The sequence below is a fragment of the Takifugu rubripes genome, chromosome 3, assembly GCF_901000725.2.
Source record: "Takifugu rubripes chromosome 3, fTakRub1.2, whole genome shotgun sequence".
Classification (NCBI taxonomy): Eukaryota; Metazoa; Chordata; class Actinopteri; order Tetraodontiformes; family Tetraodontidae; genus Takifugu; species Takifugu rubripes.
Window position 1 is genome coordinate 9,931,782 of NC_042287.1, and position 15,579 is coordinate 9,947,360.

At 44.0% G+C, this 15,579-nt stretch overlaps 1 protein-coding gene across 4 annotated transcripts in view; it reads right to left on the minus strand.

The window, feature by feature from the left end:
• arhgef25a (Rho guanine nucleotide exchange factor (GEF) 25a) overlaps nt 1–15,579 on the minus strand; it is a 34,146-nt gene that overhangs the window by 11,499 nt on the left and 7,068 nt on the right. The window contains exons 1-2 of one of the 4 annotated variants that reach the window (XM_029833993.1): nt 12,496–12,632; nt 11,790–12,309 (exon numbers count right to left, since the gene is read on the minus strand). The exons of 2 other annotated variants lie outside the window; for them this stretch is intronic. In XM_029833993.1, coding sequence (XP_029689853.1) covers nt 11,790–11,895 — 106 coding nt within the window. In that variant the 5' untranslated portion in view covers nt 11,896–12,309; nt 12,496–12,632. Of the gene's footprint in view, nt 1–11,789; nt 12,314–12,495; nt 12,633–15,579 lie in introns of those variants that run through there. One more of the 4 variants, XM_029833992.1, reaches the window with a different exon arrangement.

Consider the following 15,579-nt stretch of genomic DNA (forward strand, 5'->3'; position numbering starts at 1 on the left):
AGGAGGACATGGGAAGTGGGCTTTGGGGGGTGGGGAGAAACCGGACATCCACTTTAATCCTTTGTGGAGAAGATCCTTGCCTGGGACTATTTGTTTGTTTTGTCTCGGCCTCCTTTTTCATCCCGCGTTTTCCGCTGAACACTGCTGGACTTCCTCGGCCGAGGTCCTCCTCCATCTCTGGAGCGTTTTATCTCGGCTAAGTTATGCCTCCCATCAACATTTAGACCTTTACCTGATCTCTGACCCTTTACCACAACTGGGGCCCAGATGGAGAGGTGCTCTCTGCGCCAACACTTCACAGCTGGTGCACATTAGCATCTTTTTCTTAAGGCAGCCACAGTGATTCTCAAAGAAATCTAGATTTAAAGCCACTAAATCAGGTGTTGGACCACTGTGTGTTTGTTTACAAGAGGATGAGGCTGACCTCCATTTGGCGTTCCCAGTGCGAACTACTGTGGAATATCTTATCTTCGCAGGGTCATAGCACTCAACGGTGAAGCTTAAGGCTGCAGGAAACACAGCGAGACAGTTTGGCCCATTTCAGTGTCCTCATAGCCTGAATAAACTCACAAACCTACGGGTTCATGTGTGACATGATACAGCTTTTCTACACTTCCACCACTGAATTACTTTGCCGCAGAAACAAGCAATAGCAGAGTGTGTGTGTGTGTGTGTGTGTGTGTGTGTGTGTGTGTGTGCACGTGTGTGTGTGTGTGTGTCTGTGTGTGTGTGTGTGTGTGTGTGTGTGTGCACGTGTGTGTGTGCACGTGTGTGTGTGTGTGTGTGTGCGTGTGTGTGTGTGTGTGTGTGTGTGTGTGTGTGTGTACCAGTTTTTCTATATATGTGGTTTCCACAAATAGGGACGTACTCTTAGCTCCACAACTCTAACTGCCTAAAACATGTAGCTTTACAGGTTTACGGGTTTGCATCTGATGGCTCTAGTATCAAAAATAAATAGGTCAAATATAGTTGCAATCCCTACAATCTGCATGTGTGTTCCCATTTTGGCCAAAGACAAAGACTCCAGATGACCAAACCCAGCAGGGGATTAATGGAAAATCTGAACAATGCTGAAGGGGTCCGGAGAATGTAAGAACATAAAAAAAACAGCAGTTGGGGTTCAGGGATTTGTCCTTTGTAAAATGTCTTGACGATGAAACGCTTGAAGCATCTGAAAGCTATTAAGTTGGTGCTGTCACACACCCTGAGGCTAAGCGTGCAGCATCACCCAGGTCCCCTACTGTACAGCAGTGGGAGGATGTAAAAACTGATGCTGAGCACATGTGATAACCTGAACCCCAGCTCCAAACAAGAGCCAGGTCTGGGAGGGGGGGTTCTGCTCCAGCTGGGCCAGGGTCTGGAGGTCACTCTGCATAGATGCAATCTGTAACCATGCTTCTAACCCGCTCCAGACACTGACACGCTGTGACCCAGAGGAAATTAAAACGTGCAGACAGCAACACAGCTTCCTGGAGTATGTCTCCTGATGGCACACTGTACTGGTTTACACAACACCCAGGGCTTGTAATTTATTGATTTCATAAGGTTGTTTTAATGGAATTTATGCAGTTCGCCCACTCTTGCTTCTGCATTTTTCAGTCCATTTTACTGGTTTTCATCGCTCTCCGCATCGTCGAGACCTGAACCAGAGTCTTTATTTCTCCACATTAAAGCAGCAAAACGATAAAGCACTGAGGAAGATAATAAGCTTTCCTTCAGAGGAACGTTCCATCACTCTGAGTACGTGCGGCAAGATGAGAGTTTGATGGTATTATAGACACCCCCACATTGAAAACTGGGAGCAAAACAATCCCACTCACAGATCTGTGTCTGCTGCATGCTAATGGTGCCCAGTGATATTCAACTCTATAAAGGAGCTACATAGAAAGGATTGCTCACTTTGTTAGTATAACTTGTTTATCTGCTTGTGGTAATGTAATTTTTTCATATATATATAAAGTTCAGTCATAATTAAGAAAAACTTTCTGGTAAAAATACATCAAAATCGTGAGCTAAAACAGATCCAATTCCAGTTTTAGTTCCAATTCGAACTGATCAACTCTACTCAAAAGCTCAAACCTTTACTTTTAGTGCACTTAAATGGGTAAATTAATTTTCACTAACCCAATTTTCCAAGAACAAGCAAAAAGAAAAAAAAATCTGCAAATTGCATGACACAGTTTTGAGTCATGTGGAAATCGGAAAACATCTGATGCAATATTCTCATCATGAGGGTCACAAAGGTTTGGATTGTGGATGTTAGGCTGGATATGATTAAATAACGAGTGTGTTTCCTGCTAATTAGCATGTGCATGAATGTGTGTGCGCGCGCGTGTGTGTGTGTGTGTGGGAGGGGGGGGGGGGGGGGGGGGGGTAGTTGACTGAAGTTTTGTTCCAGCTTCCTGTTATTGATCACTTAATAAGGAGACGCTGCTGAGCCAACAGATGAGGCTAAAAGCGTTGCCTGTAATGGAGCGAATGTGTTTACAGCCACTCTGCTCCGGAGCTCTCTGTCAATCACCGTCCTCCGGGGAATGTTGAGACAATTTAGGCATTACTGACCTCCACTAAAACATACACGTAAACAGACCGCCGGGTGCCCACAATCCTCGCAGATTGAAATAAAGGCTAGACTAACGATAATACACATGCACAGGTCAGTCTACACACAAATATCCATCTGGTCTCAAAGATTTGGAAGTTGCCAGTCAGCACCGGCGGGCCTGAAAGCAACACCACTAACAACTTTCAAAACATGCAACTCCCTTTTTAATCTAGTAGAATATTGTATTTCCCCCACTCAGAGGAAATGGACTCTCTCTCCCTCAGCTCACAGGATCTGAGCTGCACTCAGGTTTTCAGATGTGCAGGCTAAGAGACCTTTGAGACAATGATGCACTTACTGCCTCGACAGGAAAAGCTCTGATGTCCTGTGATGAACTTCTGCAGGAACACAACAGAAGAGCGTATACAGCTAAATCCCGTTCGGTGGTTTTAATGGACTGATTAGCTAAATGATTAAGCTCTTATTTGAAACAAACACATAATCAGAAGAGAAAATATTGAACGTATTAAATTAATCATACTATGTATTGATGTTTTGGAACGATGACCAGTGAGGGGAAAAGGGATTTTCTGTCGACTGCTGATGAATTGTTTGATATTGTCCCCGGTAGAAATTATTGCAAAAAGCTTCACTATGGAAAGTCGGTCACTATTATGAACTATAAACCGAAGCTTCTTATTCATTCATTTATTTTCAGACTACAGTTTTGTGTTTGTGCTGCTGCTTCGCCCACCTCTGACCTTTTGCTCTGTAACCCGCAGTAATGTGAAGACCTGGTCTTTCTGCCGCCCTGCGATCAGGACACTCCGGTTCTGCTGAGCCCCAGAACTGCTGAGACCAGCACAAAGTCACCACGGATCTAGCAGAGGAAACAACCACTGAGGAGAAAGCAGAGGCCCCTGTTCCTCTCTCTGGCACTCTGACTTTTGAAATAAGAACCAATCTAAAAATCCTATGTAATATAACAAATTGGAAACATCATTACGTAGAAAATATCCCAACATAATCCCACAGCAACAGCGATAGAATAAAGGAAATAAAAAGAATATTTGGCATTAAGACAGAAAAATGACCTAGATTATGATCACGCACGCACAGACTTTCATGCTGACCTTCATTCGGTACCCAGGCATCTGTCCAGCCTGAACCTCAGTAGTTTATGCAGCACCATAAAATGAATTATACCCTAAGACCAGTCTAACATTAATGTTCCCATTATAGCTGTCAAAGGTGGACCCCACATATGCTCACCAACAAGAAGACACATAGAACTGCAATTGCAAGCGCACATAAGTCAGGGGAGACACAAATAAGTCATCACAGCCACCAGCACTCGGGCTCAATAGTGAATTTTTCATCAGCCTAAAGCATCGAACTGCTCAGTGACAGTAAGACAGACCTGAATAGATGAGGCAGGCATTAATCCCACTGTCTACTAAACAACGTAGAGATATAGAGACACTTCACTTGATTAGGATTTATGGCCTTAATTTGACCATTTATTATGGAGACATGTATTATCGTTTCTCTTTTTCTGTCAGTGCCCACTGTAAATCTGGAACAATGAATGCACCAAGCGGGCCTGAAAACTGCAGGAATTCCTCTGGCAACGTTCAGATACTCACTTGCCAAGTTTATCCCAACATTTGCCTTTGTTATTTTAAAGAAAGGGGAGATCAGATACGTACAGTGCACACACACGCTGCTCCACCACGCTGCCTCCAGCATTGACGCTTGGCAGCTGCTCCTGCTGGTAGTTGGTGTTCCTGTCTCCGTCTTTTCCACTATATCGTATAAACCATGACTTCCCAGCATCATCACAACCACAATGACCGCCTAGAGGTTTAACCTGCTTAGTCTGTGGTCACAATATCTTTGAGTCCATTAAATTGATTTTGTTCTAAATTCTCTCTCTTCTGTTGCTGCATCATAAGAGGGAACATCTATTTTATCTATTATAATCTTTGAAATCTTGCAACTTTTAAAAAAAAAATCAGTTAATTAAAAAGGTGTGTGTGTGTGTGTGTGTGTGTGTGTGCGTGTGTGTGTGTGTGTGTGTGTGTGTGTGTGTGTGTGTGCAAGCACGTGCAAACATGCATGTGTCCACAGATAATAATAGTGATGAAATAAATCCTCCCTTTTTAGAAGCAGGCAACAATCCTGCATACACACACACACACACACACACACAGTGCAGTGCATCACTGTTATTATCTGGACATTAACACTCCTTCCTTTCTTCCTTTTCCTCTCTCTCTCTTACATACACATGCACGGGCACACGTGCACACACCCAGCAGTGGCCGCGTTGACGGTGTGAATTAAAAACAACTGTGATCTCAGATGGCAGCTGGGGCAGTGCCAGTCGGGAGGCCTGGAGAGGTGAGCTGGAGCCGGAGCAGCGCTGCCTGCTGGGCTGCGGGGCCACGGAGCCTCTCCTTGTGGCCCCGGACTCGTTCGACTTGTTCTCAACTGCAGCCGCTGACTTCTGGTTGTTTTTCATCCTGATCATACACAAGGTCATTTCTCTGTAGTGTTGAAAATAAAGACTTCCTTACTTTACATGCCATTAAGTACATCGAGAGCTTTTTATCATCACAACATAAAGGTGGGATGAAAAATGAAAAGAGATGTGCAGTGTTTCATTCTCCGACCGCCACAGTCTGGTGACCTGGGAAGTCGAGCACGCATAGTTATTCTCAGACAGACTTATTGAGCTTTGCAAACACGCACAAATACACGTTTCTTTCCTTGGCTCTCTACCTCGCCCCTACTCTCATCGCCATAGCAACTAAACCCAGAAGGGGGAGAAGTAAGAGGCACATGAGATTATCCATCAGCAGGGCATGAAATCAGCATGTGGGCACACTCTCACAATTACATGTAACAAATTAAAAAGCCCACAAGTGCACAACCATGAAATCATTATCCTGCCATTGTTTATGCTGGAACAAGCCACCGACTGCTTTTATGAGCCATTTCTTCCTCATAAATGAATGCTGTGGTGGTCAAAGGTGCTTTGTTAAGCTAATTAAATTGCTATAAATAAATAAAAACGTCATTTGTGGTGAGATGAGAGATCTCAATATGCGCACGAGGAAGCTGCAAGCTGCAATTGTGAGGTCACCTGTAAATATACAACCAGAAAAAGTGAAAATATTATTCAGCAGCCATTCATTCAAACTCTATTTTTGCTCAGGGCTGTTGCTCATTTAAGGTAATTAGGTGTGACTTCAGCAGATATCATTAATGAGATGGAAAAAATGAGGGGGAAAAAACAACTTAGTTTTGCTGACAATAGTTTAGCGAAGGATTTTCCAAAACTGTGGAATATGTTCTCTTTTCTCATTTGCTGTTTCCTTGAAAGATGTTTTGTTCATATTCTGCTGCGAGACGGAGGTTCGGCACCAGTACAGTTGGTCAACCATGTTTATTAGCTTAATGGTCTAAATTTACCCAGAGTTAGTTTCATGGGGAGGTAATATTACAAGAGGGGCGACTCCCCACCCCAGAATTGCAGGCTGTTATTATTGGCCCGAGCGACGCAGAGACAACCAGATCACTTTATGTTTTCATTTCATCTCCAACACCCCCTAAATAACACACGATTTGTCAGGGATATAAAGGCAGATAAAAGTTAGATTTCCTGGAGAGTTTTATAGTTGAGAAGTGTAAGAGCAGGGGCTGTAAACTGAAAAAGAATCATAAAGTGTTTTGCAACACTGTCAATTAGCATGTCACTATAACAGGTTTAATTTACTGTTTCACTTTCTCTGATCCTGTTTTGGTCATAATACAAAAGTTTTAAAAACCATCTAAATCAGACCTCATGGCCTTAATTTGAGCTGCCAGATTGAAAAACCTGTAAATGTTCGGTAACATCATCTGATTTGTAATCTAAAGTCACCACTTCGGCTGTGCTGCCTCAAATCTAGTCACTTTCCTATGTTTGCTTGCTGTGTTCCAGTTCAGCCTCTCCTTGGGAAAACTGCAACCAGAATCAGAGCCTGAGGGGAACCAGATGAAATGTATTGAGCCTGCCCCAGAAGTAAGTTCATCCAGACCAAAAAAACCTTCTACAATGGTGAGTAAGAGAGTGAGTAACATTCAAGTTTCAGTAAAAAAAAGAAAAGAGGACCAATAGAGGCTTAAAGTGAGGGTAGAAAGAGAGGGAAGTGGCTCATCTCCCCCTCTGAAGGAGAATACTTTCTAAACAAGGTATGGAATGCACTCCTGTGTTTCATAATTTGTTCCCTCAATCTCATCTTCACATTTACAATCGGAGCCAAGAGGAAGAGTAGGAAAGACGAGAGTACACAGGAGCCCTGGAAACATGTCAGACCCAGGCGTAAGAGAAGAAATGGTTTGAGAGGAGCCGTGAAAGTGAGAGAAAAAAGGGTGGCGGGGGGGTGAAAAGCAAAATGCATGCCTCAGGATAAACTGCTGCACTCTTGGCAGTCACATTCCAAGCCTGGGAATCATGCAACGCTGATCCCAAATTTCAGACGTCTTCATCCCCCAGCTGAGCACTCGGGAGAGGCTTTGGCGCGTCCTCGTTCCTCTCGCTGCATTGCTTTCTCCCTCTTTTTCTCTGCAGAATGTAACAGGATGGAGAAGATCTACTGCACAGCAGACAGGAGATTGGATCTGGGCAGGAGGGCAGGGGAAGATGATGGGGAGGAAGCTGGGCTGGGGCGCAAAGTTTAAAAATATCTCAGACCGCTAAAAAACAATGCTGGCGTGCCGAAGTCAGGCAGCATACCTTCAATTTAAGCTATTTTTGCCGCTTTTTCCACAATATCCCAAGTCTGCCTTATAAGCTAATGATATAAAAATACCCACCGGGTCTTTTTCCCTCACGTTTGCCAGTGAGGCTGCAATAATTCAGACGTCCACTCGTCTTGTTGTGAATATTGTTCACGGATCTGAAGGAAAACCTGGTGACCAAGCTCCTGCGACTGAATTTAACAAGTCTGCTAGGAGTGAATCTTTCCACCTCTGCAGGAAAGCAAGTCATCAGAAGTGATTCTTCCCACAGGAATCTAGTCTTTTGCCTTTAGCTGTCTGGAAATCACAGCAATTGAGCAATTTGTTGCAAAGGAACGATGCCAGTTTAGATTTGAGTTGGATAAACAACTCATTATTAGGTTTATTTGGTGATTCTAGTATATTATAGAATAATATATTTCTTTTTGTCATGTGACCAGAATATCATGTAATGAGATATAAATCCAAAACAGTATTTCTGCTGCATCTGTGCATGCAGGAGAGAGCGTTTGCTGGGGAGAGACTTTATGCATGCATGAGTCAACACGTGCAAATAAACACAGATGCACAGTGAACAGAAGGCCTGGAGTGTATGCATGCAGGACGTCACGCAGGCTTTTGTCTGAAACACAACTGAAGAAAATCATAAAAGGAGAAAAACTTTTGTAAAAAAAAAAAAAAAAAGCTTTATTACTTACAATTCATTATGTAATGTCAAGTATTCAGATTCACACATTATGTAATCTGTAAACTGTTAAAAAAAAATCAGCCAAAACGATTTTAAAATCTTCATACATGGCTGTCAAATCCCTCCATACTCCCGCATTAAGCTGCTTATGAAGACGTTTTAAATATAGTTTTGACACCGTTTTTGCATTTCAAGCCTCTCGGTGATGAATGAATTTACTGTTCCTTCTCATCAAACGCGCCCGGTGATGAGATGAACCCTGGGAGATGTTCGGAGCGTTGCCATTTCCAGGTGGGCTGACTATCTGCCTCGCGTGGGCGGGTCCTTACCTCCATCCCACACTTATTCTTTAATCTGTTTCCTCTGTCTGGCGGAACACGTGTGTGTCAGATTTACCTCCGAGCGCGTCCCAAATACCGTTCGGTGTGTGGGAGAGTGCGGTGCATTAGATAATTGTGTCAGTTTAGAAAGTAACCGTGCATATCTTGTTTAACATTACCATTTATGTCGAGGGGAAATGTTGTCCCTGGCATCAGTGGGAGTCCGAGCAGCCATTTTATGTGAATTCCAACCTTTGTATGAAAGTCACAGTTTGATCCTGGAAAAGATTTTGTGTCTGATTTATTTTTGCCTTACGTATGCATATTAAGTGTCAGATGCCTGATGAATAGCTGGATTAGCATATTTGCTCATATAAACAGACAAAGGCCCATTTAAGTGACAATTTCAGATAAAAAGGCAAACCTAGTTCTGTTTTGGCTGTCTGTTTCCACTAGAACACCTGAAAAAGGAGCGATGTGGAAACATGCTCCACAGTGGCTCGTACAAGTTGTTGTAGAGCCACAAGTTTTTTAGTTTTATCGTTCAAGTTTGCTCATGGAAGCAACTCCACCTTGTCATTGGTCCACTGGACAACTTTTGAGCTACTGGCATGTATATTGCAGCGTATTGGTGTTCTGTGTCACGGATGTCATTTTCAATACCTTGTTGTCATTTGCCACAAATTCCGAAAGGGTCATGTGAATCAAAATGACACGTGTTTAATTCCTTTCTACTTAGAGTAGACTATCAGTATTACTTTATTACTATTACATAACTCACTCAATTGGTTACGCAAGTGCTGCCATTTAGTTAAATTTCTCTTTTATGTTGTAACAAATAGGACCGGCCTAAGATCGGCTCGTTTGAATCCCATAACTCATCGCTAAAACAGCAGAAAATATGTCCTCCAAAAAGATTGACCACATAAGTCATACCCGTGGCTCCCTCCATCCATCTTAAATCCGAGCCCTAATCGTTAATTTTAGGGTTTGGGCTAGCAGACAGACGTCAGCATAACCACTAACTCCTGAAGTCGTGTTTTTGCATTGAGAGCGTGTTTTTGCATCGTCTGCAGCTGGAACCTTTTATTTTTAATCTCAACAACAACACCTTCCTCACCCACCAGCAGAGGCATTTCATGTCCCACACGCATGAAGTTATTTTTCTGCTACTATAGCACGCTAACTAATTTTTCTATCACCATCTAGAGATCCAGAAGAAGTGGAGCTCCAAAGAGGAATGGCAGCAGTTCACAGGATTGTGTTTGTGAGGCAGTGACGAGCACTGTTTGAAACTACATCAATGATCAGTGTGTTCACACCCAGCTGCCAGCTGAGTTTACATGGTATACAGCTCCCTGCTAATTATGCCACATATTAAATATATTTTTGGACCACTAATGAGCTAATGCTGGTTTTGTGAGCGAGCAAAGGAGCATAGAATGTAGGGCGATTGAAGCATTAGATAACGTGTAATCTTTTATTGTGTTTTACCTCGGGCTCGGCAGAGTTTTTATTTAGCTGCACACTAATTTCTGTTTGTTCATTTGGAGCTTTAGCTTGTTTTCTTTTGTAGTATCACATTGATCCAAATCTGCTCCCTAAACCTGTTCTAATGTGTATAGATTCATTAGAATTTGTCAATACTCAGTTGTGTCTGTGGCCATATATTTCTATGTATTGCTTATGTCACGCCCTCCTGTGCTTATAAGTCTTAACAACATAAAGCTGAACTCAACGGCTGTGTTCCTGTTTCTTTGCACGCTCATTAGAAAGGGAAAAGAAATGTTTGACATGATGCAGAGTCCATAAAAGGAAGCAGAAGCCACTGAATTAAAGAGGACCTGACAAAAGCTGAAATTATTTGGAGGAAAATATGGAGGAAATAAATAATAAATCTCTCTGTTATTATTGTGTTTTTGGTTCCCACCACACTAGATAAAGTTACTTTCACACTCGTGACCTGAGGAGATATTGTCCCGGGGTGAGCAGGAGTTGCCGGGACACCGGCCATGGACCTGCATTGTTCAGTGTTTTTCCTGTAAACACCACAACAGAAACAGCAGGTTCCCCCACGGACGACATCCTGGCGCAGAAAGACAAGAGGGAACGGGCGGAGGGATAATGTACCGTTTCAACACCATTAACAGAACCCCCTCCCAACACCCCCACCACCCCAACAGTGTTAATTATAGAAACTGGTTTACGGATGATGATTGAAGGCGCTGAATGACCTCCTCAGCATACTTGTAATGACACGGAAATGTACTTTGCGCTTTAAAACAGGGAGCTTGCGGCTCCACATGAACGGTTAAGTCTTCTCTGAGAGACTCCCGTAGCTTCAGAGCGCTTCTTCTCAGGAGGGGGGCTAGAACACTCATAGTTCTCCCGCCGAGAACGCGAAACCAGCCTCGGAGTTCAACAACATTTCACCCTTTGACTGCGGGAATATGGTTTAGAGACCTTTTCTCAGCCCTTTTCCATGTTCATTTGTTAATTCCGAAATGTTTTGCTCTTCCCAATCCACCTCGTGTTTTTACGTCATGATCTAAGTGTGCACGTATTTGCTATGATAACACGGCAGAGCGGCGGAGGGGAGAGCTGCAAGCCGTGGAAAAGGAGAATATCCATTACATAAGAGATTAAAGTGGAGGAATCTGAGGTATGTATTCAACAACACTGGCCAGTAATATGAAAACCTACTTCATGAGGGGGGACCCCCCCTCCTCCGTGCACAGACTCAGCGGGCAGGTCCAGCATTTATCCCTTTGATGCAGGCTTGTAAAAGGGAACAAGCGTGCAGCACGGTGCCACAGCATTAACTCACATTAGGCACCGCCAGTGTTTTGACTTGGCTCCCATGTTGCAGTGACTGCGTTACTTTAATGGACTACTGCTATTGCTCCTGTCCTGAATTGCAGAAACACACACACCGACACACACTTTTGAAGAGGAATGTTTCAGAGTGGTTCAATCCCCTCATCTTTCATCCATCCACGTGCTGCACATAACCGACTGACACACACTTATCAAAATGAGGGCAATTCAAATCTTCCTCTCTCTGACACACAGTCTCTCGTCCATCCTGGTAGGATGGCTCCCCCCCCCCCCATCCTCCCTCCCGATGTGCCTGTGAAACACAACTGTTGCTTTAGCTGCAGGCGCACAGAGGAGGCAAAAGGATTATGCCTGTGCATTTAAACCATATGCTGGAAGGAGAGATAAGGGGAAAGGTGGGTGGATGTTTGAGAACATGTGGAGGAGAAGCACAAAGGAATGAATGCTGGGGTGTTAAATAAGATCACCTCTTGCCTGCCTTGGTTAGCATCTACGGGAACACACATACACGAGGCAGGAAAACAAGAGCGCAGCATCGGCGACTGTGAGCAGAAACTCAGGAGGAGCAAACTTGGATGGAAGTTTTGCACGCCGGTTGCGAGACACTGACCTCTGACTCGGGCGTAGCAGCAGCCGCACTTGGTCAAGACCTTACAGAACAAGTGTTGGCAGCCGCAGCCTCTGTGGTGGCGATGGTGATGGTGGCCCCCTTTCATGCTGGAGCATGAGCCGAGGTGGGCATGGCCCGGCGTTCTCTCTGTCTCGCTCTCTCTGTCTCTCTCTCTCTGTTTCTCACTGTCTCTCTTGCTCTCTCGCCCTCACAGCAAGCAGAGGTCCACTGTGTAAATGTCTGATAAACAAACCGCTGTCCGTCAGTCCCCCCTGCTGCAGTGGATTTAGAGCCCTCACATCCAGATGGAGAAGAGGGAAAAACAGTCCCCAAAAGCAGAAGCAGCAGCCAGGAAGGAATCCACACTGGAAGGAGGTTTGCTGCTCAGCTCGAAAAAATTCCAGGAAGCTTATCTTGATACTGAACGTGCCGCAGACCCTCTGTCTCTCACTTTTCCTCTGTTTTCTTTTCAGTGCTGTCCGTCTCTGTGAACCGCCTGGTCAAATGACACACTGGAAGGCTGCCTTACGGAGAGAGAGAGAGAGAGAGAGAGAGAGAGAGAGCAAAGGGAGAGAGTAAGGGGAGGAGAGAGAAGGGTGGAGTCTGAAGCCCCAGTCGCCGGCTATTCCAGGATAACATTCCCACTCCTCTGATTTTCTCTCCCTTCCTGTCCTCAGCTGTTTTTTCCTCCCCTCTGTTTCCTTACCCGTCCGCTGCCTTGTCCAGCTTCAACACTGGATGAAATGCCACGCTGGGAGGCTGACTGGAAATAGTAACACCCGGGTCTGTCATGATACATGATGTTATTTACAGAGGGGAGGCCCCGTTAGAGCCAAGGTATCGTGTTTTCCAGTGTCATCTCCACTTTCTGTGAGCGTGTTCTGCTCCATTGATCACAGCAGAAATTCCTGAGAGTGTGTCCATTTATGATCACCCCTCTCTTAGTCTCTCTCTCGCTCTCTCTCTTTCTCTTGCTCTCTCGCTCTTGGAGCCAGTTTCAAATTTCACAATGGTGGCATGACGGTATTCATCACGCGCGCATGTGTGTGTGTGTGTGTATATGTGTGTATTGAATGATGACCACTATACATTACACTGAGTCATATAACTACTTTTGCCATATTACATAATCAACGTTCATTTTTGTGCACATATTGAAATTTACAGTTAAATTACAACCAGTCAAGTCCATTTTTAGACTGATAAAAGCACTTGGGGAGTACGGACCTCATTTCCCCAAATATTGACTTACACCCCTAGTATAGTACATATATACATGTATGTATAGGCTGTAGAAATACAAGGTTACATAACAGCACAACCTATGTTATGATCAAAGCCATTTATGATATGATCATATTGCCTCTTCTATTGAAGATCAAAGGTCAAATTCCCTCCAGAATCTGGCATATCAAGATTTAATCATCTGTTCCTTGTCAATTACTCCTGATTTTTCATTAAAATCCTAAATGTGCAGTTATTTTGTTTGCAAACAAACATATGCTGTCATGTGACCTTGGCAGAGGTCATAATCAAGAACCTGTACTTGTATTCCCGGATATATATAAAAAAAATCTGTACAACAATCATATGAATATGACTCTACACAGAAGACCACGTGTACTTAATTAGTGCATGCATGCATATACATAAGCTGAGCTCATGAGCCAGTACTTGTGCACTGACAGCGCACAGATACTGTGCCCTCTAATTTGGAGTCTGATTTGCAGTCTTCATTTCCATGATTATTGTTTTTTTTTCCTTGAGCTGCAGAGGTTGTAATCTGCAGCCCATTTACGGCGCCTACTGCCTTTAAACTCAATCAATGCTCAATTATGACTCATCAAACTTCTTCACAGTGTGAAACCAAGGAAACAATGTAAAAGGTAATCGACCAGTGGCAACTGCTATGAAACTCTGTATCTCCTGATATCCGGGCAATTTCTTCTTCACAGAGTAGCTCGTAGGCCTGAAGCTGCCGAGCCAATGACTCAGTGTGTGATCTCATCTCGCATCACGCCATTCTGCACTTTGACTCTGTAGCAACCTGATTACAAAGCAACAAAGGCTGCCGCACATCAGAACCCGCTCAGTTTCCTCTCTGCAGGCATCGATCAGGGGCTTTACTCGGGGGCGTCCTCCCAGGATGCCTCTCATCAGAATCCTGCCGGTGGCAGATTGCATTCGTGATGTTGGCCCGGGACACAAAAGCCTCACTGATTCTTCGATCTTCCTGTTACAGATGCTGCACAGCTCTGCCACTCACTGATCCAGACAAATCACAATCCTCCTCCTGCCTATACCCCCCCCCCATCACACACACACACACACACACACCTCCTTTTATTTGCTGGTAATGGGTGTTGATAAATTAATATTGAATGTTGCTGATGAGGATCTGTGACATCTGATGTCAATATAAGATGCAATGTGTCAAGGCCATCATTGTGCTCTATTCACAATGTTTTTTTCAATGAAATCTTCCACTTCATGTTGCTAAAGCTAAATACTTCTGCTCTCTGTCACATCTAACATTTATTTCTCTTGATCATAGCTGCACTGATATATAACGCCAACAGTGTCACTCCCAGAGAATGGAATTTAACCTTTAAGTGACTATTCCGGGAGACATGTACACAGAGATGTGAAGAAAAGGTTCCTCACCGCTGAAGGAGAATGCAGGAGACGAGTGCTGGGGCATGCAATAACACTCATTCATCGCTCTGCACTTATCTCTCATCTCTCTCTTCATTTCCCACACGAGGAGCACGCAGCAGATGCCCGTGCAGATGTACGGCAGACGTAGATGACCACGGTGATAAAGGGCAGATAAAAAATATATATTTCTAAGCATGTTCACACCAGTCTTGGGTGTAAATGTTTGTTTAGCTCAGCAGATTAGATGTGTGTTCGTATAAGCCAGGCCTGTCAGAGAGAGAGAATTTCCAATGCTTGTTAAGGGAGTACTCTGGAATTAGATGTAGAAGCTTGCAAATACACTTCCCTATTCCTATTGATTCCTGATTGCATGTTTCCTGTAAAAACAGACAGTGGACCTGGCTAGTCAACCATGACTGAGATGCCCTTGTCAAATATGTTGTGCCAACACCACAGACTGGTGCTCAGAAACCAGAGGACCTTAATAACTGCTGCACAGCAATTCTCAGTTCAGCAGATATGCAGTTGCATATTTGCAGCGCGCTCCTCAGCCCCCTACTGACATTAGCCTCTCCTCACCCCGTCAACCAACTGAAACGCTGCCAAAGTATGCTCGCTAAGATTTCATTTTCTCCCTCTCCCTCGCTTTTTCGTCCCTGCCTCTGTTTCATCAGCTCATCAGTTGGTTTTTCAAGTTGGTTTTCACAGAAATATTGCAATGTTCTCGTCTCATCGAGTGAAAATCGCCGTGCACTAATACTCCTATAACAATTATCCACTTGTATTAAGAAAGGTGAGAGAGGGAGAGAGAGAGTGTGTGCTTGCATGTGTGTGTGTGTGTGTGTGTGTGTGTGTGTGTGTTGTACTTCTACATGCCACTAAGGGAGACATTGCTTCTCCTCAGAACTTCAAAGGTCTGTTTGAGGGTTAAGACTTGGTTTTGGGGTTAAGTTAGAGCTGGGTTTAGATTAAGGTCAGGCTAAAGGCCTGGGGAATGCATTATGTCGTTGAGGGTCCTCACAGAGATAGAAGTACACAGATGTTGCACCAACTTGCTGAACACATGTGCCGTCAATTATGAGAGCCCACCAGGACACACGCACTCACTACTTACAAATCTCTACAATTTTTT